Source organism: Jaculus jaculus, chromosome 5 (genome assembly GCF_020740685.1).
Source record: "Jaculus jaculus isolate mJacJac1 chromosome 5, mJacJac1.mat.Y.cur, whole genome shotgun sequence".
In the NCBI taxonomy this organism is placed as follows: Eukaryota; Metazoa; Chordata; class Mammalia; order Rodentia; family Dipodidae; genus Jaculus; species Jaculus jaculus.
In genome coordinates, this window is record NC_059106.1 from 137,727,685 (window position 1) to 137,753,878 (window position 26,194).

Consider the following 26,194-nt stretch of genomic DNA (forward strand, 5'->3'; position numbering starts at 1 on the left):
CTGCAAGAGCGACGTCATTGCAACGCAGACAGCCTAGGGCCGAATTCAGAAGTCTGCCTCTCCAGGTAGTCCTCCCAGGCCACTGCGGGAGCCACCCAGAAGGCAAAGTCGCTGGGCCTTGCTGTCACATCCTCCCACTACACAAGGACAGAAAACCTCACAGCAACGAGCGCTTTCATTTTACAGGGCACATCCCAAATATTGTATGGCTTCTCCAACTAGAGCCCACGGAGGGGGTCCTATCAGTCTGTTATTTTCTAAGTTCCCTTCAGTTACTAGTCTCTCATCACCCCATTCTGCCTACTTGGAAGGCCCAACCCTCCAGGAAAAGCAATTTTCCAGCTCCCAAAACCTGAGGGAGGAGTCAGGAGTGCCAGGTACTAGGGCCAACTCTAGAAAAATGCCCACCTAACCATAACTTCTACAAAAGCAGCAGGCCTTAAAGAAGAGAGCCGATAAGCTTAATTGAATTCATGTTTAATAATTACAGGCACCGTGCCCCCCCTTCCCCCTGCCCAGGCAGCAGCAGGGGTGGTGCAGGGGCTGGGGCATATGCCCCCAGCAGCGAGGACGGCAGTCCCAAGAGTGATTTTCAGGAAATAAAAAAGGACCTAGGGGCAGGTGGTGGTGCCCAATCCCCTAAGACACACCAAATTTCAAGACTTTATATATAATATCTCTGTGCCCCAGGGGGAGGAAAGGGACACTTGGCAGCATCCTGGGGGGAGGGGGGGACCAACCCAGCCAGCCCCAAGCGATCCTGCCTCATCAGCCACTTTATTAGCTCAGACACATCGATACTACAGGCACCCAGTCACTGCCGCTGCCGTTGCCGTTGCCCCCCTACAGTCCAGACGGCTGGCTGGGCCATCCACAAGTTCATGGGGATCCAAGTCCCCGGGCCCCACCCGCCCTCAGTTGTGGTCGGACTCTTCCTCAGCCTCACGAAGCCAATTGAAGAAGGTTGTGACAGATTTAAGGGCCACGCCTTTGCCCTGCTGCTCAGCAGGGTCCTTGCTGCTCTCCCAGCTGTAGAAAGCATCCTCCTTCACCACGTCCTCATCATAGAGCGCATCAAAGAACATCCGTAGCAGGTCTGTAAGCCATCAGGAAAGCAGTTAGAGATAACTAGATACAACCTCACCAGTCTGTTCCCAAGGATCCCTCCCAGACACCACTGTTAAAAGCCCAGAACCTACCATCCAGATGTTTCTATCTGCCAAGAGTGACTAGGCCTGAGACAGAATGTTAATCTCATGACCTAACAAGATGTGCACAGGAATGAGTCACTTAACCATCAGAAATCCTTACAGCTGGACTAAGGGAGATAGTTCAGTAGTTAAAAGTGCTTCCTTGCAAAACTTAATGGTGCAGGTTCAATTCCCCAGTACTCATGTAGGGCCAGATGCACAAAGTGGTACATGTGTTGAGTTCATTTGCAGTGGGGAAAGAGGCCTTGCTGTGCCCATTTTCTCCCTCTCTTGTTCTCAATTAAAAAAGAAAGAAAATCCACCAGACATGGTGGCACATACCTTTAATCCCAGCACTCGGGAAACCTTACCTTGAAAACCCCGCCACCCCAACCCCGAAAAAAAAAAAAAATCCTTCAAACCAGCCATGAGCATAAGCCCCTAATTCCTACTTGGAAGGGAGAGTTCAAGACCAGCTTGGGCAATTTAACAAGCCTGATACAAAATAAGGATGTTTGATGTGGTGCATGCCTGCACTCCCAACACTTGGGAGGTGGAGTCAGTCAGGAAGAACAGGTGCTCAATGCCAGCCATGGCTATATAATTAGTTCCAGACCAACCTAGGGCACATAAGACACTGCCTCAAAAACTGGAAGCTAGGCATCATGGCCCAACTCTATAATCACAGCACGGGAGAGACGGAGGGCAGGATTATCAATCAAGGCCAACCTTGACTACATGGTTAAGAGTGTCCAAAAAAAGTGCTGGCTGAAGTAGATCAGTAATGGAGGATTTGCCAAAGACCTGTGAAAAGCTGTGGGTTCAACCCCCAGTATGGGTGAGGCAGGGGGCAGGGCATGACAACCTGTAAGTTTATCCAGCCTTAAGCTTCCCCACTTGTAGTACGTATACCATGTTTAATGGGGAAGCTACATGTGGAATTAGCACTCCTGAATTTGATGTATTACAGAAGTCCTAGACAAATTACATACAAATATTTAGGGCATAACTTGAAAAGTCCACTAGAGACCCCAAACAGTTTCAACAAACTCTTGATCCCAATTTTCTCTTCCTTCATACACACACCTGAACCTCTGAGAGCTTTGAAACTTTTAAGGGTGCTACACGCTTTAAAAAAGAGGTAAAAGGTAAATCATCTCTCTTACCACCAGGAATTCCTCCAAGACTTAATTAACTCAGTCATCACCTGACTCAAACCTTTTTCCAGCCACTGATACCCACACTAAAGAATCTTCCCTGGTATTATAATTTACCCCAATCACCACCTATCACATTCCCACCCGGGCCAGTCTTTCCAAACCCAATCACGAAGAGTAAGTAAAGTTACAAAAGCATGGGACCCCTCCCCCAAGCCAAGCCAAGGTGAAAGTTTAAGCCACTTATGAAAAGTTCAAGCAAAGATTACTTTCTCTGGGCATTATATTCCCAAATCAACAAAGTGTCTGTGGGCACAGCAGCCTCCTACACCCATCCCACAGCAGTGGCAGCAGCCAAAATCCATGCACAGTCCTACTCAGAGGACACCTATAAATCACTTATTAACTCTACCCTACATATTTAACCAAGTTCCTTCAATTTATACATTAAAAAAGGGTTCCTCTTTCAAGCCACCAAAATAATCTTGTAGCTAGATAAAAATTTGTCTATACTTGCTGGGTTTTTTTTCTTCTAATTTAACCCAAGCATTGCAGCCTTTCCAATTCAGAGCCTGCCCCTTGCCCTACCAAATACTATTTTTGTCTTGGTGGCCTCCCTATTTTTATATTCCAGGCCTTTAATTTTCAGGTAGGCTCCTACCAAATTCTGCAGCATATAGCATTTCAACCATCTCCTTATCCTAAAATGTTTTTCCTTTGTGCATAGGACCCTGCCCTTCTTTGCTTCTTACATGTGTCCTCAGGATTCTAGGTCCCTCATCACTTCCCTTCAGGCAGTTCCAAATCCTTTTGTGACTTGCACACATATGTTAAAGTGCCCAACAACAGGGCTGGAGAGATGGCTTAGCGGTTAAGCGCTTGCCTGTGAAGCCTAAGGACCCCGGTTCGAGGCTCGGTTCCCCAGGTCCCACGTTAGCCAGGTGCACAAGGGGGCGAACGCGTCTGGAGTTCGTTTGCAGAGGCTGGAAGCTCTGGTGCACCCATTCTCTCTCTCTCCCTCCGTCTTTCTCTCTGTGTCTGTCGCTCTCAAATAAATAAATAAAAATTAAAAAAAAAAAAGTGCCCAACAACAGCTGGGGAGATGGCTCAGCAGTTAAGACAGTTAAGCCTGACAGCCTGAGTTTGATTCCTCAGCACCACGTAAAGCCAGTTGCACAAAGTGGCATATGCACCTGGGGTTTGTTTGTAGTGGCAAGAGACCCTAGCGCATATTCTCTCTCTCCTTGCAAATAAAAATTATTTTGGGGCTGGAAGGATGGCTTAGTGGTCAAGGCGTTTGTCTGCAAAGCCAAAGGACCCAGGTTCAATTCCTCAGAACCCAAGTTAGCCAGATGCACACATCTGGAGTTCATTTGCAGTGGCTGGAGGCCCTGGCGCAATCATTCTCTCTATTTCTCTCTATCTGCCTCTTTCTCTGTCGCTATCAAATAAATTTTATACACACACATGCGTATTTTAAAGTGCAGGCCAAGCTGGGTGTAGTAGCACATGCCTTTAATCTCAGCACTCAGAAGACAGAGGATTGCTGTGAGTGAGGCCAGCCTGAGAATACAGACTGAATTCCAGGTCAGCGTGGGCTAGAGCAAGACCCTACCTCAAAAAAAAGTGCCAGCCAGCACCTCATAAATTTGCCTCCTGCACTGCACCTTTCCCAATGGATCCAGACAACCACATTCTATCTCCCCTCTGAACCTCTTGTTCAGGTACCACACAATTTCATCAACTGTTTTGTTACTCCAGCAAATGACAACACTACTACTTTCTCCAGCACCTCTTGCCTCACTTCTATGTAGCTGCTATACTCCCCTACACTGACCCTCCTTCAGCAACTTCTTTCTCCATGTCAAATTCCTCCAACTCAGGACCTGCCTTCACACACACAGTTGCTTTTGTTACAGGACCTCCCATTGGTTAGCTAACCCATCACCTCTTGGACTCATCTTTTAACACACACACTGTCACCCACTCTAGGACAGCACAGGAACTCTTCAATTTCCTTACTCAGTTGTCTCAGCACCTTGATATACACTCATGTGCTGAATCCTTAAACCTCAGACATGTTTGCTAAGCCTCAGTCTTCCTATGTGGAGAATGAGGATAATACCATCATCTATACTCAATATCAGATATGAAGCAAGAAGGCAAGGTGAGCAAAGCACATCAGCAAAAGGAGCTGCTGTTTGTCACCACTGTACTAGGAGCATCTAACTTTCAAGTCTGAAAACAACTCATTTGTAGACAAGGAAACACAGGGTAGGAGAAAGCAATCAAGCCATCAGGGTATTTGCTCTCTGACTACCCGTCTTTCTTAGGTTGAATACCTTCCAAGACCACCCTCTTCTGCTATCTGGCAGTCCCTCTGTCCCACAGCCCCCCCCCCGCCCCAGCCTGGCTCTTACTGGCAGGCTGTTCTAAGGTCACTACAAGGGCCTGGAGGGCATAGAGTGCTTGCAGCTCCTTCTGCTCATCACAAAGGTATTTCTGTAGAAGTCGCGCTCGTGCTTTCAGCACGGCAACATCCACTCGGAGAGGATTCTCAACTGTAAGGAAAGAGAGGGGTAAGTGGAATAATGCAGCCACAGCCTTAACCAGCCCTAGACTACCAAGACTGAGACCCCTTACCCTCCCATTTGTCTGTTGGAGCCGCCCTTATCCCACCATCTCCCTGGTTTCTCTTACAGATAATTGCAGAATAGCAGACAGTTGTCATGAGGGCTCGAACTAATGTATTGGATGCTATCTGTTGCTCATTCAGGTTGGCCTGTACAAGAAGAAACAAACGGCCTATAAGTTCTGAACTGTGCTTCTAAGCCTCCGTTTTGTCACCTCCCAGCCCTTCTCATCTCAAGAAATACCTGTCCTCTAAGCTCCCCAGCAATATCCCGGAGAAACAAACCTCTATCCAGTCGAACACCTGCTGGTTACTGCTGTCATCCTTCAACAGCTTTTCCAGTTGCCTGCTCAACTCCTCAAAGGCGAGTGCTCTCTGGCCAGGGGCTTCAGACTCCTCTCCCAAGGTATATTCCACCTTCTGCAACCAAAAATTCCAGTCAAGAAGCCAGGTCCACAGTGTGACAGATAAAGACTGGCATCTTCAAATGCAGAATTAAACCCAACTCCAGCCCCAAACCTTTTCAGCGACAAATGAACCAATGTCCTGGCCTTCAGGTAGAAATTCCTTCCAGCTGAGACCAGCCTCTCGCCACAACATCCCCACTTTTTTGGGACCCTGGAAAATAGAAGAACAATTCACCAACCATTGCTCTTTCCAAAGACCCAATAGCACCACAGTAATCACCCAGTAAGTATTTACTAAAGTTCACAAGATTTCTGCCACAAACTAAGGATGCCGAAAGGTACCAGACAGGGACAGGCCTTCCATACCTAGTTTAGGGCACAGATGTTAGTCCTAAATAAGCACCCCAATAAACAGAAATTCATCCACCACCACCACAGTGCTATGGCACAAGGGTGAGGGATGTCACTTAAGCCTCTAGAAAAATGTCAATTAGTTTTGTAGGACTCTCAAGAAATCACTAGACCTCAAAAAAAAAAAAAAAAAAAAAAAGGCAAACAACCATGAAAAGGAGATGCCTCAGCAGATAGAAAGCTTGCCATGCACGTGTGAGGACCAGAGTTCAAATTCCCAGAACATAATGCAACAGAAATACCAGGTGGGAGTAACAGCTCCCCAGTAATTGCAGCATTCAGAAGGTAACAGAGGATACCTTAGGGCAAACTAATTAGCCAGATTAACTGAACCAGCAAGCTCTGAGTACAAACAAGAGACCCTGCCTCAACTAAGTGAAAAGTGATTAAGGAAAACATAGAACATCATCTCTGGCCTTCACACATGCACACACACCTTAAAACACGCAGAAAAGAAATCAACAACCAAATACTCAAACATCTCATTCAGAGTCTTCACGCCCAGCTCCAAACTCTACTACGTTTCTTTCCCCAAGTAGTTTTTTAAAATTATCCCAAATAAACAAATACTTGCTTATGATAAGAAATAACATTATTAAGTATGCTAAAGCTGAAGAGATTGCTCAGCAGTTAAAGGCAAAGTCTGCTGGCCTAGGTTTAATTCCCCAGCTACTCACATAAAGCCAGTTGCAAAAAGTGACATATCTGGTGTATGCTTGCAGTTGCAAGAGACCCTGGAGCGCCCATACACATATATACAAAATAAAATTCTACAAGTGTGCCTACTGGTTTCCTAAATTTAGAAAATCTTAGCTGTTTTAACACTCCCATCCCCAACATAAAATCAGGAAATCTTCACAAAAATAACTATCTGAAGCTAAGTGTGGTGGTGCACACCTTTCATCCCAGCACTCAGGAGGCAGAGGTAGGAGGATCTCTGTGACCATCCTGAGAATACAGAGTGAATTCCAGGTCAGCCTGGGCTAGAGTGAGACCCTACTTCAAAAAAAGCTATCTGAGTTCTTTTTTTCTTTTTCTTTTCTTTTTTTTTTTTGGTTTTTCAAGGTAGGGTCTCACTCTGGTCCAGGCTGACCTAGAATTAACTCTGTCATTTCAGGGTGGCCTTGAACTCATGGCAATCCTACTTCTGCCTCCCTAGTGCTGGGATTAAAGGCGTGTACCACCACGCCCAGCTGAGCTCTTTTTTATTTAGTCTTGTTACATTAAGTTCCAGATACCTGAATTCTTCTCCAACTATTTATCCCAATGTCTCACTACCATCAAGTAACACACCCAACTTGCCTTTCTCCATCTTTTCGGCTTTACACTGCAGTCACCAAATAACTTTCATTAACAGCTTCAGTGCCCCTTCAAAGAAAGCCTTCTGTCGTGAACATTGTCAAATACTTCATAACCTCACAGCACTAAGACACTATTTCAGCTATTATTTCCTACGTCACTTTATCCTGCTTATTAAGCTGTCACATCTCTGACTTTTTCACTACCACCTTAAGACTTCGCAACTGTTTTATTCACTACTTATAACCCCAGTGCTCAGTACATAGTAAATGTTCAAACACTAGCCAAATGAATACATGAGTCAATTGTTAAGTCTAGAAAAATCTTACATTGCCATTCTCTTTCAGCCCAAATCAAAACTTGTGATAGGCAGAAACTACCTAAATCAGCTTTTCTTCTCTCAGGTACCAAAACTGAGTACCAGTAAGACTCCAGGCCACCAAAAAAACCATGAGACTTCATGGTTACCAGAAGTAGCCCTAAACCACCTTAGTCCTGAACACACCACCCTGTGAGAACCTCACTCACCATGCTCTTACATAGGAGACCCAGGATCTCCAGCAACAAGGAAGTAGCTTTGCCCATGGGTCTCAGAGGCTTTGTAATCTCCCTGTAAGAAAAAGCATCAATGTTGATTGGCCTCCACAACCCTAAACATTACCCTATTCTTCTCCAAACCCAGGCATCCACTTTGTCCCACTCCATTCTTTAACTCCCAGGGGAAGCTTACCTGAAGAGCTCTCCCATGGGCACTCCATCTTCCTGCAGAATGGGTGTTACCAATTCTGCCAGGTAAAGCCATACATGGGGGATGTCAATTTCCATGTCCTCAGCCAATTCTAGGATTTCATACAGCCTGTAAAGGGAATCCAAGGAAGATGGACCAGAGCCAGCCTGCTTCTGGAGCATGTGGATGGCTGAGAAACAACTGTCAAGCTTTCACAGGATGTTTCCTAGACCTGGAAACAACCTCAAACTAAGGCCATCTGTCCTTAGATGGTTCACCCCCTTACAAAGTAACTTTCAACAAAATGGTTGGGCCTACAACCTTAATGCAAGATTCCAAGAGTCCCTGAGTCCTCAAAGGAAGTTATTGGTGGATGTGAACAAAGAAAACCCAAAGAAGTTGGTCATACCCTTGATAGTACTGGGCAGTGGAGAGATGCCCAGTGTAAAGTAGCTGGTGCAACAGCCGTCCCATATGCTCACGAGCAATGGTGCTGCGCTCCAGTGTGGACTCGATGCCGTGCCGCACAAAGATAAACAGCAGAGAGGGTGAGGCTAGCTCCTGTACACACTGCACTGCCTCCTGAGGGGAACAGGAGAGAAGAGAGAGAAAGCCATCACTGCCTGTCTCACCCAGAGCCTACAATGCCAGAACTGTCAGCATGGCTGCCTCCCTCCCCACTTATAATCAGCAATCACTAGCCCATTCCCAATGCCAACCTTCATGTCATTGAGATGGAGATATTCCTCGATGATAGCCTTGGACTTCTTCTCTAGTTCATCCTCAGAGAGTTCAGCTTTTGGGAGATTCACTGGGGGCAGGGTGGCTTCCCGTTTGACTATGGAAGAAGAATACAGATCCCAGATACTCTTCAGTTTGCCTTCTTAACAGTCTGAAGTTCCCCAAAAGAGCTGGGTAACAGTCCAAAGCCAGCCAATACCCTTCCATTCCTCTATCAACTTTCCCTCACCAGGATCCCGCCCGCGATCTTCTGTAAGGCTGGCTGCCTTGCGCAGTCCCTCAGGCTGGGAAGGCCGCTCTCTACTCCGCTCCTCCACTTCCTTGCTAAAGCTTCGTTTGGTGGCAGGTGTTCTTGCACGATCAATTCGATCCCCACGGTCACCTCCACGCTCACTCCGTTCTAGTCGGTCTCCCCGGTCCCCAGCTTTCTCACCCCGTTCCCGGCTCAAGCTACTCCTAAAGACAGACACATTATTTCTCACCTGTGATGCTCAAGTACTCTCTCATGCAATCACCCATCATGCAGGGCAACTGCTAAGCATCGTTCTTGGCACCAGGAATATGTCCCAACCTTAGCCAGGGCTTCAAGCAACACAGATATAAGGACTTCCCATGCTATGACAACCACCCAAACCCAATCATCACAATAATATCAGCATAAAGAACAAAGACCCTTTAGGAGCCCTCACCTCTGTATTACACGTCTGTTATCTGTGTTCTCTGTGGGTACTGCTTGTTGAAGGGCTGAGAAACGATTCAAGGTACTAGTAGCTGGACGAGCAGCTTCTGATGCTAAGGAGGCAGAAAACTGGATTAAAATTGCTTACCTTTTCTTGGAGAGAAGGAGGGTGATCATTTCATGAAGGCCAAGCTGGCCTCAAACTAGATATGCAGTGAAAAATGACCTTCAACTCCTCATCCTTCTATCTCTGATCTCCTACACTCGGTTATGGGCACATGTCAACATGCCTGGTTAAATTCTCCTAACTTTTAACCTAATTAATTTAAGTCGCTTGGTCCAAGTGATGACAGGATAAAGTATTTCAGCCTCTGGCACAATATACATTTTTCTTGCACTCCCTAATCACTTATTCTTAAAAGTCTCCCATATTGGTAAGGTTGTGCCTCAAGGGAGTTCAGGATAACTATCCCGCTACTTATTATATATAGTGGCTTCCATACCTGTGTCTGAGGGCTTGGCACCTGAGCCCCCACTGCTGCCCTTGCCCCAGCTCAGGCGCCCTCCAGGTGCAAAGAGCTGGTTATTAGAATCAATGGAGCCAGGCTGTAGAAGGAGAGAGCAGACTCATGGGTATGAAATGGGTAAAATGGGTAAAGCCTTTGGTCAACATCACCACACAACAGCCACTCTGGTAATGAATGGACCAGATAATGGGTCAAGCAAGTTTTTACTATAAAGGGTCAGACTATATACACGCATGCTCGCACACACTCACGGGCTCAAGGCAATATACTCCTACCTCTGTCTCCCAAGTGCTGGGATTAAAGGCGTGCACCACCATGCCCAACTTCAGACAGTAAATATTTTAAACTTTGTAATCCTATCTATGGTACTTATTCTGCCATAATGGTATAAAATCTGTAGTAAATACTGCTTAGAGAACTGACCATAACTGTATCCCAACAGCAGTATTCAGAGACAATATAATTTAAATTCTAAAGTCAGGCATGGTGGTACACACCTTTAATCCCAGCACTCAGGAGGCAGAGATAGGATTGCTGTGAGTTTGAGGCCACCCTGAGACTACATAGTGAACTCCAGGTCACCCTGGATTAGAGTGAGACCCAACCTAGAAAAACTGAAGAAAAGTTCTATATAACTTTTTCTTTCCTTTTGTTTCCTTGGGTTTTTGTTTGGTTGGTTTTTTTCAAGGCAGGGTTTCCCTGTAGTCCAGGCTGACCTGGAATTCACTCTGCAGTTTTGGATCCTCCTATCTCTGCTTCACAGTGTTGGGATTAAAGGTGTGTGCCACTACACCCAGCTTTTTAATTGTTTATTTTGAAGCGGGATCTCAATCTATTCCAGGCTGACCTGGAACCCACTCTAGCTCTAGGCTGGCCTCATAGGGAACCTCCTACCTCAGCTTCCTCAGAGCAATGGAATTAAAGGCATGTACCACACCTTTCCACGGGTCTGAGGCTTTGTAGTCTCCTTGTAAGAGAAAGTCTGACTCTTTCCTTTAAAACATAATTTTACTTATTTGTAGCTGTGTGTGTTGGCACACGCCTTTAATCCCAGCACGTGGAAGGCAGAGGTAGGAGGACTGCCCTTGGGGGGGGGGGGAGAGGAGACAGAGAGAGAGAGAATGTGTGTGTGTATGTGTGTATGTCTGACCCTTTATAGTAAAAACTTGCTTGACCCCTTGTCTGGTCCATTCAGACTACATAGTGAATTCCAGGTCTGCCTAGGCTACAGCTAAAATGGGAAGGAAAAAAAAAAGGGCTGGAGAGATGGCTTAGATGTTCAAGCACTTGCCTACAAAGCCAAAAGACCCAGAAGCCACATAAGCCAGATGCACAAGGGACACATCTGGAGTTCATGTGCAGTGGCTAGAGGCCCTGGCGTGCCTATTCTCTCTCAATAAACAAATAAAATATTTTTTAAAATTTATTCATTTATTTGAGAGCGGCAGCAGAGAGAGAGAAGCAGATAGAGAGAGAATGAGTGTGGAGGGCCTCTAGCCACTGCACGTGAACTCCAGATGCATGTGCCACCTTGTGCATCTGGCTTATGTGGGTCCTGGAGAATCAAGCCTTGAACTGGGATCCTTTGGCTTCATAGGCAAGTGCATAACCACTAGGCCATCTCTCTAGCCCGAAAATAAAATTAAAAGAAAAGGGGGGGGGGGGGCTGAAGAGATGACTTGGCAGTTAAGGTGCTTGCCTGCAATGCCAAAGGACCCAGGTTCAATTCCCCAGGACCCACATAAGACAGATACACAAGGTAGCACATGCATCTGGACTTCATGTGCATCAGCTGAAAGCCCTGGCACATCCAATCTCTCTCACTCAAGAAAGTAAATAAAAAAATGTTTAAAAAACTATTTACAAGTGAACAGAGACACTGGGGCCTCCTGCCATGGCACATAAAACTTCAGATGCAAGTGCCACTTTTTGCATTTGACTATACATTGGGGAAGTGATCCAAGTCTGGCTTTTTTAAAATTTTTTTGGGGGTATTTTTATTTATTTACCTGAGAGTGACAGAGAGAGAAAGAGGCAGAGATAGAGAGAATGGGTGCGCCAGGGCCTCCTGCCACTGCAAATGAACTCCAGACACATGTGCCCCCTTGTGCATCTGGCTAACGTGGGTCCTGGGGAATCAAGCCTTGAACCGGGGTCCTTAGGCTTCACAGGCAAGCGTTTAACCACTAAGCCATCTCTCCAGCCCCCTGGGTCTGGCTTTTAAGGCAAATGCCTTTAACCTCTAAGCCATTTCCCTAGCACCCACCCTTGCTTTTTGGAAGTAGGGTTTCACTCTAGCCCAGGCTGACCTCCACTCAGCCTCTGTAGTGCTAGGATTAAGTTATACACACACACACACACACACACACACACACACACACACACACACTTTCTTTATCATTAAATTATTATTCATTTACATTTTACTCAACCATTTAAATAAAAAGGTAAAAACCAATTTTTCTGGTTTGTACGAAATATATAATGGGCTAGATTTGATGTTCCTGTCAGTTTACCCAGAGCAATTAGAACAATACCTAGAGCTACAACATTTCAACAATACAGTTTCTAGTTATCTAACCAGTTAGTCCAAGTTCAGTTGACACTTCCCAACTAATGCCTGCTTGATCACTCTTGATCCTCTGCCCCAGGAGCACCATCTACTCCAGCACATACCCCTACCTTTGTAATCTTGGTGAGTCGTGAGGTGTCAATGGGGCGGCTGCCTTTGCTGATAGGGACTGTATTCCAGCCACTGTCATCCACAGGTGGAAGTCCACGGCCTGCAATAAAAAGAGGGACTTACTGGAATAACAAGGCCTAGCAAATCCTTCTCAAACAGCCCTAGCAATCCTTCCTCAGATCCTCAGTTCCATCATGTGGTCTCAGTGGCCCAGACACGTGGCACTAACAGAAAGTCATCAGCGGAAAGCACAACCCCACAGGAGCTTCGGTGTCCCGAGCCCTACAGCCCCAAACTCACTTATGGGTGGGCCTGGAGGGCCACCCCGACGCTTGTCACTGCCTTTGGCCATGAGCTGCTGTACTTTGATGTGTTCACGGTGCTCCTCCATTTCGGCCTCCTTATGGATCTGGTCAATAGTTTTGGGACCTTGATCCCCTCGGCGTGGCACCCAATTGCTCTGTGGGAACAAGAGGGCAAGAGGCAGTTATGTCAGAGAGACCAGAAAAGGCAGTGTCAGGAACTGGGAGCAGCAGGTGACATTTAAGGAAGACACACATACCTGCCGCAAATCCAGCACATCCTGCAGCATAAAACGGATACGAGATGAGGTTTTCTTTTCTTTAATAATTTTTTCCATCTGGTTGAAATACTGATCCATTCGAGGCTAGGAAGAAGCAATGGGGCCAAGTCAGGCACTTCTACCACTAACCCTCTGACACTAGATAAGCAGCAGACTCAGCAGCGGGGTACTTCCCCCCTTCCTCAGGATCTCTACCTTGGCTTTTGCAAAATCGAGGTCTTTGCCAATAGTGGTGAGCAGACGACAGAGGCATTCCAGGGACTCTTCATCATGGTTCTTAAGCAGTTTTACCACACAATCATGCATTATAGCCTCTGTTAACATCTTCAGCTTGAATAACTCCCCAATAAACTTGATATTCCCTAATGAGCGCCGCCGGGCTATGTCTCGAGCTTCTTCCAACTCTTCCTTCAGACGCCCCCGTTCCTCTGCCTGTCAGCCGTAACACAGGATCAGGTTAAAAAGATAACTCACTGCCTTTAATCCCAGCACTTGGGAGGCAGAGGTAAGAGGATCTCTGAGTTCAAAGCCACCCTGAAACTACATAGTGAATTCCAAGTCAGCCTGGGTTAGAGAGAGACCCTACCTCGAAAAACCAAAATAATAATAATAATAATAAAATAAAATAAAGATAACTCTTGGAGCTGGAGAGAAGAGATGCCTCAACAGTAAAAGGTACTTGCTTACAAAGTCTGATAGCCCTGGTTTGATTCCTCACTACCCACGTAAAGTCAGATGCATAAAGTGGTACAGGTAGCTGGAGCTGCAGTGGCAAGAGGCCCTGGCATACCCATTCTAATTTTCTCCCTTCCTCAGCTTGCAAATAAATGAATGAATGAATGAATGAATGAATGAATGAATGAAAAAGCCAAGCATGGGGACTGAATGCCTTTAATCCCAGCACTGAGGCTGAGATAGAATCACTGTGAGTTAGAGGCTGGCCTGGGCTAGAACAAGATCTTACCTCAAAAAAACAAAAACAAAAAATCTTTGTGGTGGTGAACACCTTTAATCCCAGCACTTGGGAGTCAGAGGTAAAGGACTGCTGTATGAGGCCCCCTGAGACAGAGTGAGTTCCAGGTCAGCCTCAGCCTGTGCTAGAGTGAGACCCTATCTCAAAAAACAAAACAAACAAGACAATCCAAAACAGGCTGGAGGGACGGCTTAACGGTTAAGGCACTTGCCTGCTAAGCCTAAAGTCCCAGGTTCAGTTCTCCAACACCCACGTAAGTCAGATGCACAAGCTGGCACATGCACCTGGAGTTCATTTGCAGTGGCTAGAGGCGCTGGTGTGTCTATTCTATCTGCCTCTCTCTCTCCACTCAAATATATCAATAAAATATTTTAACCCCCTCCCCCACAAAACAACAGAAAGGCAACAGGACTAGGGAGATGGCTCAGGCGCTAAAAGCACTTGCTGTACAAGCATGAGGACCTAAATTTTTTCCCCTGAACACATGTCAAAAAGCAAGGCATGAGGGCTGGACAGAAGGCTTAGCAGTTAAGCACTTGCTTATGAAGCCTAAGGATCCCAGTTCGAGGCTCAATTCCCCAGTACCCAAACAATCCCAAACAGGTTGGAGAGATGGCTTAGAAGTTAAGGCATTTGCCTGCTAAGCCTAAAGACCCAGGTTCAATTCCCCAATACCCACATAAGCCAGATGCACAAGGTGGCATATGCATCTGGAGTTAGTTTGCAGTGGCTGGAGGTCCTGGTGCACCCATTCTCGCTCGCTCTCTCTCTGCCTCTTCCTCTCAAATAAATAAATAGTAAAAAGAAAAGCATGGCCTGGTACCATTACCCCAGCCTTGAGTGAGGGAAAGACAGGAGGGCTGCTAGGGTTCCCCAGTCAGCTAGTCGAACCAGTTTCAAGGAAATCAGGCAGAAGAGGAACTCTGGCTTCTGCATGCACATCTACATACAGGTATGCATACAACCACACATCAAAAAAATTAAAAACTGGGCTGGAGAAATGGCTTAGTGGTTAAGGCGCTTGCCTGAACAGCCAAAGGATCCAGAACCACATAAAGCCAGATGCACAAGGCTATGGATGCACCTGGAGTTTGTCTACTGGCTATAGGGCCTTGTGTGCCCGTTCTCTCTCTCAATAAATAAAAATTTAAAAATAAACAAACAGAAAAAAAAAGGGGGGCTAGAGGGATGGCTTAGCAGTTAAGGCATTTGCCTGCAAAGCCAAAGGCCCCAGGTTCAATTCCCCAGAACCCATGCAAACCAGATGCACAAGGTAGTGCATATGTCTGGACTTCATCTGCAGTGGCTGGAGGCCCTCGCACACCCATTCTCTCTGTCTCTCAAATAAATAGATAAAACAAAAATTAAAATTTTCTTTTTAACAAAAAAACTAACCACTGAAACTCTACACCAAATTACACCTGGGTTGGGGGAGGGAGTGGATCTAGTAGTAAGTTTTCTCTCACCGTTGCAGCCTCATCCATCTCTTTTTGTTTTTTTTCAAAAACTTCATCATCATCTTTGTCTTTCTCAAACTCCTTCTGACATCGATTCAACAATAGTTTTCGAAAATTCACAGTCACCGTTGGCTTCTCTGTAGTGGGCACTTTTAGCTGCAGGTTAAAGAGAATGTCACACTCAGATTAGTCCAGTGCAGAGAAAGCCTTCTATAACAATCTAAGTACCTGACCTGGAAGACTAGCCTTGGCTCTGCTATGTCCTGGCTGTTAAGAAAAACTGGACCCCTGGAGCCTTAGGAAGAGAAATGGAAAGTCAGACTATTATTTCTAAACTTGGGGCAGGGAAGAAAGATGGCTCATCACTAAGTGTTTATTTGCAAAGCCTGCCAGCCCAGGTTCAATTCCCTAGCCACGTATGTAAACCAGATGCAAAAGTGGCACAAAGCCGGGCATGGTGGCATACACCTTTAACCCAAGTCAGGAGGCAAAGGTAGGAGGATTGCTATGAGTTCAAGGCCACCCTGAGACTACATACTGAATTTCAGCTTAGCCTGGACTTGCAAGACACTTGCTACTTCAAAAAGAAAAAGTAGCACAAGTCACTGATGTTCATTTGCAACAGTAAGAGGCACTGGGTGCACCCATACACAATAAATGAATAAAACTTTAATTTAAAAGAAATTTTAAATAATTTATACAACAGTGGAAACTAACCGTCATGAGGCAACGGCACATGTTGGCATAGGCCACAGAAAAATTGGGCTCTGAAATGGCCTTCTCAAAGATGAGGTCAATGACTCCTTTGAGACGTTCCTCAGTGTCGATGGCTAGCTGTGTCACTTGCTTCATCAACTGCTGGAACATCTGTGGTGTTAGCTTATTTAGGATGGAGCGCACCCTTCGGAACAGGTCCTGTGGGGGAAAGGAGAAGATTCAATCAGACACTGGTGACACAGGACAAAATGAACTGAAGCAGATGTTGGCAGGAAGGATGGACAGATGTAAGGAGGCTTAGACAGCAGACCTTGAGCAGGGAGAGAGCACAAGCAGGATTTGCCAATACCTGGGTCTTGCTTCCATCAGCATCTTCTTCCCCTCGGTCCTTATCAGCTGCTGTCCGCTTGCTACTGGGTTTCCAAGCCTTCTCTGCTTTGTTCAGTTTTATATCTTCAGACATTAACACTGTGGCAATGATCTTGCGTGGTTCCTTTCGAGGGCCTTGTTGAGAGCGCCTGGGTCCTAGGCCAGCCTGCTAGGCAAGGGAGGACAAGAGAACACAGAACCAGTAAGTACAACATTTGAGCCACGCCACACATCTGCAGGACAGACTTCTCACAGGATGATATACTGAAGATGCCACCCCCCCCTTCCCCACCTGTCTTTCTGCCAGCCCCACTCACCGGCCCTCGGGGCAGCTCCCCACCTGGCCCACCCCTTGGGGGCCCACGGTTGCTGAGGGCTGGTCGGCCAAGGTTGGCAAAGGATGGAGTGAAGTCTGGCCCACAGTTGATGCCAGGTAGTCTGGAGGGATCCAGTGGCCTAAGTGGTGTTTTATTGGCCTGGGGGAGGGAGGAGAAACACATAGGCTTCAGAAGGTTACAATGATCATCTTCTCTTCTTGGACCTCAGGCAATTCCAGCTCAAACCAACCCTCCTCAAAACACCAACCTTGTCCAGGACCACATCAGTTATATGGGGCAATCCTTCTGGCTTCTGCATACTGGCAAAAATAAACTGAAAGCCTAGCAGAAATTCCCGGTCATAACGCTTCTTCTCTTCGAGGTTCAGAGGCTTCCACTGATCTGCAAGCAAGGATGCATTAGTCACCCTCCTGTCTTCTGGAGCACAGGGGCAAGAATACTCAACTTCCTCAACCCTTCCTCCAACATACCTGACTTGTACTCATACTTCTGTTCCCCAGGCTGGATATTCTCAGCATTGTGAATTTTGTCTTCCTTGGAGTCCCAAGACTCTTCTGCTTCGTCGGGCCGTGGAGGCACACTACTGCCTTCAGACTCTGGGCCTGGATTGCTGCCAGCAGGAGGCTGATTCTCCACCTCTGGTACTGCTGGGTTCACCTTTGAACAGACCACCCAGGTTCAGTTGCATGACCACTGTTCCATACTCTGCCATCTCTCACCTATTTTTCTTGCTCCCTTACCTCCTTAAAGGCATCTAGGAGGTCTCCCACTGCCTCCTTCTTATTTAGCTCCTTAATTTTCCGTCTTCTCTTTGGCACAGATACTGCCACTAAGAGTGGAGACAGAGAGGGGCAAAGCAAAAGAATGAATACTTTTAGGAGTATCCCTAACACATGGGAAAATTACAATACAGCCATACTTCCTCTTTCCATCATACTCACTCTAGACTTGTTTTCAGTCTAGCTGGGAGCGGTGGTGCATGCCCTTAATCCCCAGCACTTGGGAGGCCGAAATAGGAGAACTGCTATGAGCTCTAGGCCAGCCTGAGAATTCCAGGTTAGCCTGGGCCAGACCGAGACCCTAGCTCAAAAAATAAAACAAAACAATACGTACAAAAAAGTCTCCACTCTAGGTGGGGCATGGGTGTAATCCCAGCACTTGGGAGGCAGAAACAAGAAGATCAACAGTTTAAGGCCAGCCTAGGCTACATGAGACCCTAATGTCAAAAAAAACTTATGGCACACGCCTTTAATCCCAGCACTTAAGAGGTAGGAGGTAAGCTGTGAGTTCGAGGCCAGCCTGAGACTACATAGTGAATTCCAGGTCAGCCTGCGCTAAAACAAGCCTCTACCCTGGGGGGGAACAAAAACTTAAGACAAGCTAAGAAGATGGCTAGCACTTAAAGGTGCTTGCTTGTAAAGCCTATCCAGCTGGGTTTGATTCCTCAGTATCCATTTGTTTTTTGTTTTTGTTTTTTTTCAGTTTTTCGAGGTAGGGTCTCTGGTCCAGGCTGACCCGGAATTCACTATGTAGTCTCAGGCTGGTCTTGAACTCATGGTGATCCTCCTACCTCTGCCTCCAAAGTGCTGGGATTAAAGGCATGTGCCACCAACACCGAGCTCCTCAGTACCCATGTAAAGCCAGACACAGAAAGTGGCACACACATCTGGAGTTCATCTGCAATGACAAGAGACCTGGGCATGCTCATTCATTCTCATTCTCTCTCAAATCATAAAAAAAAAAATTAAAATTCCTCACTCTGCTTTTTAGGGTCCACTACAGAGCTTCCATACAGACGACCCAAATGGAAATTCAACACAGAGACGATACAGACTCCCATATCCTGTTCCAATCACCACCAGTCACACCTTACCTTGAGTGGCTGCTGCCACCTCTAAACTTGCAGACAACTGGTTTGAGATAGGGGTGCTCTCTGAGGGGAGAAGCTCCTCTCCCCCCTTCTCACTCTCAGCTTCTCCCACTTCTTCTTCCTCATCCTCTTCCTCTATTTCCTCCTCCTGATTAGGGGAAGTATCCGGAAGAGTCGTAGGTGGAGTGGCAGCAAGAATGGCAGGGGGCACCAGGGATGCAGTATCTCCCCCTGTGGCCTGCTCCTCTGGCTCACTGACTGGGCTTAAGTCCACAGCTGGTGGAGAGGGGGCTCCGTTGAGCAGTTCCTCAGGCTGGGCAGTTGGAGCAATGGGCACAGGGGATTCAGAAGGACAAACTGAAAGAGCAGGAGGGGTCGGCTCTGGGTTTGTCTCCACCTCTGGTTCCAGATCCTCAGTTGGGACCATGCCATTAGGCTCATGAATTTTCACCTTGTGAGAGGCTGGAGATGTAGGAACCTGCAGAGGACCCGAAGAGAACTCGGATTCTGGAATTGGTTTGCTGAGTGTCACTTCGACTTCCAGTATGGGTTCAGCAAGAGTGGGTTCTGGAGAGAGGCAGTATGGCTCCTCAGTTTCATGGGAGATAGGGGTTGATTCTTCCACAGACATTTGTATCACTCCTGCTGTCATAGTGTCCCCAGGAATAGAGAGGACTCCGAGATTAGTCTCAGACCCCGGTTCTAAGATTGGGGGTGGTGATGGGGTTGGAGAAGGCGATGAAGGCTGGGATTCTGAAGGGCTGTGCTCTGGGACAGGCAGCCCTGGCCGGCCCCCAATGACTGCTCCCTGCGGCCGGTCATCTGCATCACAGGAAGGAAGAATTAATACCTGAAGGCAAGCACTTCATTGCTTCTGCTTCTCTTCCTCCTAGCCAATTTCACATTCCCACCCTACACCTAACCTTCTCCCACCAAAGCTTGTGTCCATTCTAATCTAAAATGAAGTCGACCCTCAAATCCATTACACAAAGCCCCATTCTTCTGGTAATCAGTTCAGGTCACTTCACCTCCATGAAATTTTAAATCACACTCCACTTCCCTACAAACGCTGCCCCAGTGCCTTTCTTACCTGGCCGGACAATGACAGCAACTTGGGGCGTCTCCCCATTAGGTTGAGGCTCCAGACCGCCTCCCGTCTGCAGGACACAAAGGGTTACCAAGTTTGCACTGAAGAGTCCCACACCCTTCTTTACTAGAGTCATTTCTACTCTGCCTAGAAATCCAGGAAAGCAGGGAAATAAATCCCTCAGTTGAAGGAAAGATCAAGTAACTCAGGAGTCCAGGGCAGAATAGCTGTCCCAGCTATGGCATCACTCAAAGAGCTGACAGTACCTGGGGAGGGGTGGGTGTGGAAGCAGTGCGGGCCCCAGACATGATCTCCTCTGTGATATCCTTCCCTCCTTGGTTTGGATCTCGAATTCGGATCTGGGGGAAGAAAGGTATGGGATGAATGGGACACAGGAGTCCACCTCTCCACCCTGCCCCACTCTTAAGATGCTGGGCCAACCCCCCACCCCTACTGGGAAGCAGGTGCCAGAAACCCCATGAGTTCTACTGTCAACCCATTTGGCTGCTCTTGTAGTCACCACCCTATCCCCCACCCCTAAGAGACTCTTGACCTCACAGAACAGCTCTGCACATCACAATGCCCCTCCCCTCTTACTCTACCAGCAGTCCCTGAGACAGTGGCTGCACATGCCAGGGCCACCCAAGACCTCCATCTAGCACCCTGTTGGCTCACTCGTGGCTAGTTGGCTTGATCTCTAGGGGCAGGACCCAGATCTAGTGGGTGGAGCCAGGGTGACTCAGCGGCTTCCCCAGCCCTGGCACCCTATTCTGGGCACCACGCCCAGGGCTTGAGGATTGAGCACAAGCAGAGGCCCCAGAGCTTCCAGGACTAGAGTGGAGGTGGGAGGCACAGAAAACAAGCCATTTCCAAGGAAAGCCACCAGATATCCACAACCAGGCAGTTTGTATGACGCCAAGAGAACGAGCTTCTTTGGGATTTCCCTGCTACCACTGTAGTCTATGAGCTCCTTCTACGTGGAAATCTCAGACCCTACAAGAAACCTCCACACTGCAGACCCTTTTCTCTACCTACTCTCAACTGATGATCTCTCAAATTTTGCTCCCACTGGTACAACAACCCAGCAACACAAGGTCTCAGCTCTCCCCTCCCAGGTGCTGCAAAGCCCCTAGCTGCTACTCACCGTTTTCCGCTCCCTCTTGGGAGCAATCTGGGGTGGTTGGTTCATCAAAACTGGGGCAGGGGCCACACTAGCAGGAAACTGCTGCACACCTTGGGCTGGGTAGTAGGCACCAGCTTGGGGGAGGGAGGACAGAAAGGAGGATTGGTGGCAGCGTCAAGGCCTAACCATATACTAATGTCTGCTAGAGCACCTCCCACCCCAGAACCTCTCATCAAACACAGCCAGCCCCTTGCCCTGCCCTACCCTCCTCCCTAGGGAATTAGGTGTCTGTCAAAGCAGGGGAACCAGTTTGAACTGCGTTTACAAGAATTCCTGACTCAGGTACACACACCTTATAAGCAGGCACTCCTTCCTCTCCTCACCAGCTACCAGGAGGACTTCTATCTGTTCTATTCCACAAGGCACTCTTATGTGTGCACCCCACCCCGGCAACAAGCACATACACCCTCAACCTGAAACATGATCATCTCTTTGGCTGGTAATGAGAAAAAGAGATTTGCCAACCCTCTTCCACTCAACCTGATCCCAGTTTCAGTCTTTAGCCCTTTGCAAGGAGCAAGGTAACAAAGTATGAACTGGGCCCAGGATGAAAAACAATTGTCTCCAAAGCAAAGTACATTTATAACCTCATCCATAATTGCCACATGTTCATTTTTAACAAGCACCATGATGGTATTCAAGTCATGAAAATGAATAAACTATACATGTGTTAGGAGTCCATATGTAACATCTTTCCTGGTAAGAAAAATATTTTTATTTTGCGGGGTGTTTTTTGAGATAGGGTCTCACTCTTGCCCAGGCTGACCTTGAACTCACAGCAACCCTCCTACCTCAGCCTCTTGAGTGCTGGGATTAAAATGTGTACACCACCACAACCGGCTAGAAAAAGTTTTAGAAACCACTGCTACAAGATGGGTGTGGTGGCTCATACCTGTAATTCCAACAATCTGGGACACAAGAGGCAGGAAGATCCCTCCAAGTTCCAGGCTAACCTGGTCCACATAACGAGTTCCAAACCAGCCAGGGCTACATACCAAGACCTTGTCTCAAAAAAAAAAAAAAAAAAAAACTACTGCCATAAAGAACAGACTCTTTCCTAGACTACAAATGAAAAATAGCTATGAAATCTCCCAAACTCATGTTATATCTCCTAGCTATGGAAGGAATATTCATGGAAAAAAGTCGAACACGCTCTCAAGGGGAACAGGGAACCCTACATTCCTTTTTTGTTTGTTTTGTTTTTTTTCAAGGTAGGGTCTTGCTGTAGCCCAGGCTGACCTGGAATTCACAATGCAGTCTCAAGTTGGCCTCAAACTCACAACAATCTTCCTACCTCTGTCTCCCATGTGCTGGGACTAAAAGGCATGCACCACCACATCCGATTGTTTCTACATGTATTTCGTGTTTGAAGTACGGTCTCATTCTAGCCCAGGCGGACCTGGAACTCATTCTGTAGTCTCAGGGTGGCCTCAAACTCTCAGCAATCCTCCTACCTCTGCCTCCCGAGTGCTGGGATTAAAGGCATGTGCCACCCCACTCGGCTTTAAAAGAATCTTGAGGGAAGATAAGAGCATGGGCACACAAGAGCCTCCTGCTGCTGGAAATGAGCTCCAGAGGCATGTGCCACTGACACACTGGCTCTGCAGGTACTGGGGAATCAAACTCAGGCCATCAGGCTTTACAAGCAAACACCTTTTACCACTAGGCATCTCTCCAGCCCCTCTCCAGGCTGGTGTTAAATGCCTGCATCAGCCTCCTGAGTGCTGGCATTACAGCTATGAGCTACCACACCCAGCTGGATCCTACATTTCTTGATATGGGGAAGATTCCGTCTCTCGGCAAACCATCAAATCTCTCCTCACCAATATGTAACTTACTAAGCACTAATCCCTACCATCTCTTAGCGCTATCATTTTTTAGCCCAAAGCCACACCGAAGAGGTATCCTGAGAGTCAGGAAGCTGATCATGTGCAGCGCTCCCTGGGATGCATTCTCACCTGACTCCCTCCTTGCTTACCGTAGGTCCCAAACTCGGTAGGACTTGCACCTGGATAGAAGCCTGGGGCTCCTGGCTGCACAGGGTACTGCTGTGTTGGGACAACATATGTGGAACGCCCCTGGTAGGGGTTGGGAGGAAGAGGAGGGAAAGGGAGATGAGGAAAGTGACGAAAACCACATTAGACTACAAAGTAGGGCGAGCTGAGTCTGGGCAATAATCAGAAGAGCTGGGATCAGAGAGGGCCAGGTTAATAGAAAGAAGTGAGGATGGGGAACAAGGTATTCTGGCTTCCAGCTCCCAGCCTCACCTGTCCAGGGATGTAGTAGGCCCCCTGGGAGGCTGAGTAGGAGATCTGGGAAGGGATCATCATTACTTGGGATCCAGCAGGGTAGACATGGGCAGCAGGGCCAGGACGGGCGGGGGCTGCACTCTGCACTCGGGAGGCTGCACTGCTCGGGGGCTGGGCCCGGCTAGGGTAGAAGTGCTATCAGAAGGGAGGAAAGCGGATGGTGTCAAGAAGGGGAGGAAGTGGACAGCAAATCAGCACTCCATCATGCCTGCATAATCTGGAAAGTGGGCTTCAGAGCATGGACACCATCCTTCCAAGACCCACCTAACCGACCGATTAAGTGGCCTCTTATACACACACTTGCCCTCCAAACTCAGATGAATACTTGTATCCTGTGTGTGTATGTACTCCCTCACTGCCATGCATACTCACATCACCTCCAGAGTACAGATTTCCTGACAAGATGCAGTATGTCTGTACATCTAAGGCCCTTTCAGGCAACATACTCTCCAACATGCACTGCTCTGCCTAAAGTACTAAGGAACTAAGTGCTAACATGCAACTGTCTCCCAGTACCTAGATACTTGCTCTCTAACAGCCCCTAACATGCATTACTCGGCCTCAAACTGAAGATCTTAACAGCAAACAAGTACCCACCCTAACGACCCAATCCATCCCTATGTCTAGCCCCAACTAAGGCAGAGGATGGGGTGAGACCAGGAGGCAGTGCAGGATGAGGAAAGGAGGTATTACCTGCAGAGACCTGAATCCTCCCTGGGAGCACATGGGACAGGAAAGAAGAAAATTATCCCCAAGGTGATGAGGAGGGGACAAAACTGAAGGAGGTAAGGCAAGAATCCTCCCACTTAGGACAAACTTGGGGGGCAGAGGAAAGTAAAAACAGTTGGTGTGCTTATCTCACCACAATCCAAAGAAAAAGCAAAGAAAGGGGATGGAGCAATGGCAATCTCCCAGTAAGAGAAACAGGAAAGAGTGGTAATCAGGCCCCACAGCACTGTCCCCAGTTCTCATAGGCATGAGGACCCTAGTAATGCCACCCTCAAGGACTACATACTCCCCAGGGAACGAGCAACAAGTAGCTTAACAACATAAAGTACAGAGCTGCATGGAAGGAAAAAAAAAAAAAAATCAAGATTTTTCCCCAGTTCACACCCAGGACCCCTACTCCCCATCCCCACAATCCCTCACCTGTCGGGGCTGAGAAGGCGTGTTCATTTGTGTCGCTTGTGGCGTACTGAACACCACCGGTGCAGTCTGCCCCGGGGGAAACGCTGGCTGAAGGGGGAGACCAGAGTTCAGCAAGAGGGGAAGCCCAGGTGGGGCCGAAACCCAAGCTGGTGAAATAAGGGGAGCAGATCTGCAGCAAGAGCCTCAGCAGTCCACATATTACCTCCCTGTGACAGCCCCCAGGGACAGCCAGGGGCCCTATCTCAATTTGGCAACAGGCAGCTGCACTTTGCCCTGACACAGATGGGGGTGGTAAAATCCAGAGGTTGGAATGTGTTCCTGACTGGCAGTGTGGCCCCCCACTCCTATCCTAGTCCTGCTAATTTCTCTCTAATTACCTGTGGGAGTCCAGGGGACCTAGCAGGTGGGGGGCCTGTGGGCTGTGGAGCTTTGTTCATTTCATTTGGTGCCACATCAGGGTCCCCCCAGCACCTGTTGGGAAAGAGTGGAGCTCTGAAAGGGGAAAGGACCCGAGCATAAGGCAAATGGGTTGGGGGAAGGGTGGTAATAAGGGCTGGGTCCAACACGGAGCCAGGGAGATGCCAGGGTAATAAGGAATAGAAAAGATCCAGCCGGGTGTCCCCACCAACACACTGTCAAATCGGCATCACCTCCAACCCCCGCTCCCCTTTGCCTGCCGAAAACAACCCCCTCACTCACCCCCTCGGTTAAGAATCAGTCCACGGTGTGGCCTACAGGTTCTGGGCATCCGAGGGCCTGGGGTTGGGAGGTGAGGGGTATCAACCTGGCTCCGCGGGGCCCAAGACCAACCAGACCGGAAATTCCAGGTCTCGCTGGCACCAGGCTCCCGGATCACAAACGGAGCAGGCTGCTTCGGCCGTGGTGTCCCCACCCCCAACCCAGGACACAGTGGTTCGGGGCCTGGCTGGCTCAGAGGCACAGGGTACGGCCGCCGTGCAGGCACTAGCGCGCGGCCGAAGGCAAGGCCTGCCGCGGCCCGAGAGGATAGGCCAAGAAGGGCGGGAGCCGGACCCTAAAAAGGCCGGGCCGGCTGCGGCCGCAGAGGAGCCGGCTTCAGACAAGCGAGGGTCGGCCTGGATGGCTGGCGGGCGGGCGGGCGGGGCTGGGGGCTCCTCCCTGCCTGCCGCCGCCGCCGCCGCCTCCCTCCCCTGCGCACAGCCGGCCAGTGCCAAAGAACAACGTGTCACTTCCCGGCGGCCCGACCACGAAGGGGGGAGGGGGCAGCGCGTCCCGAGCCACCGTGCCTGTGCCGCGGGCCGCCGGGCCTGCTCGGGTCTGGCCCGGGTGGCATTTCGCCGCCGGAGAGCCCGGCGCCCTCCCAGCCCGCGGGGCCTTGCACGGGCCGACCCCGCGCTCCCCACCCCACCCCCACCCAGGCCGGGCACACGTGGGCTGGGGATCCGGCCCCGACGGGCAGGGGCCCGGGCTGGGGCCTGGAGGCCGGGGCGCCGGGGCGGCGGCGGAGGGTGGCGGGTCCGGGCTCGGATGGCGGCGGATGCGGGGGGAGGGGTGGGGGGGGCTGGGTCGAGCCCGGACATGGCGGCTTTACCTTCAGTCTCCTTCAGTCCGCGCGGCCAAACCCCACGCAGCCGCACAGACGTAGTCCACAACCATTTCCGGCTCCCCGCACAGATCCCGCTCGGCGGCCACCGCTTCTCCGCAGGCGCAGCCGGCGCCCCCACGTG

The 26,194-nt window shown here is 48.7% G+C and overlaps 1 protein-coding gene and 1 non-coding gene across 12 annotated transcripts; both read right to left on the minus strand.

Moving 5' to 3' along the window:
- Positions 1 to 461: 461 nt before the first annotated feature.
- On the minus strand, positions 462 to 26,194 carry Eif4g1 (eukaryotic translation initiation factor 4 gamma 1). 11 transcript variants are annotated; one of them, XM_045151101.1, is made up of 34 exons: positions 26,059 to 26,191; positions 25,188 to 25,244; positions 24,866 to 24,959; positions 24,489 to 24,575; positions 24,033 to 24,053; positions 23,298 to 23,474; positions 23,009 to 23,078; positions 20,992 to 21,104; positions 20,114 to 20,206; positions 19,851 to 19,917; positions 18,764 to 19,582; positions 17,631 to 17,719; positions 17,361 to 17,547; positions 17,138 to 17,271; positions 16,870 to 17,028; positions 16,533 to 16,721; positions 16,184 to 16,381; positions 15,476 to 15,622; positions 13,232 to 13,468; positions 13,016 to 13,120; positions 12,754 to 12,913; positions 12,453 to 12,553; positions 9,747 to 9,849; positions 9,254 to 9,356; positions 8,794 to 9,020; positions 8,543 to 8,661; positions 8,233 to 8,405; positions 7,827 to 7,952; positions 7,625 to 7,706; positions 5,499 to 5,597; positions 5,265 to 5,399; positions 5,048 to 5,129; positions 4,768 to 4,908; positions 462 to 1,096 (listed from the first exon to the last, which is right to left on the minus strand). In XM_045151101.1, exons 3-34 carry the CDS (start codon positions 24,923 to 24,925, stop codon positions 915 to 917), a joined length of 4,785 nt encoding a protein of 1,594 aa, XP_045007036.1. In that variant the 5' UTR covers positions 24,926 to 24,959; positions 25,188 to 25,244; positions 26,059 to 26,191; the 3' UTR covers positions 462 to 914. The 11 variants fall into 11 exon arrangements, with proteins under 11 accessions (XP_045007036.1, XP_045007033.1, XP_045007030.1 ...); XM_045151098.1 differs by having other exon boundaries at positions 16,533 to 16,718; positions 23,009 to 23,108; XM_045151095.1 differs by having other exon boundaries at positions 23,009 to 23,108.
- LOC123461361 lies at positions 12,625 to 12,700 on the minus strand. The gene has a single exon (XR_006637645.1). It is a non-coding gene; the product is annotated as a small nucleolar RNA SNORD66 (small nucleolar RNA).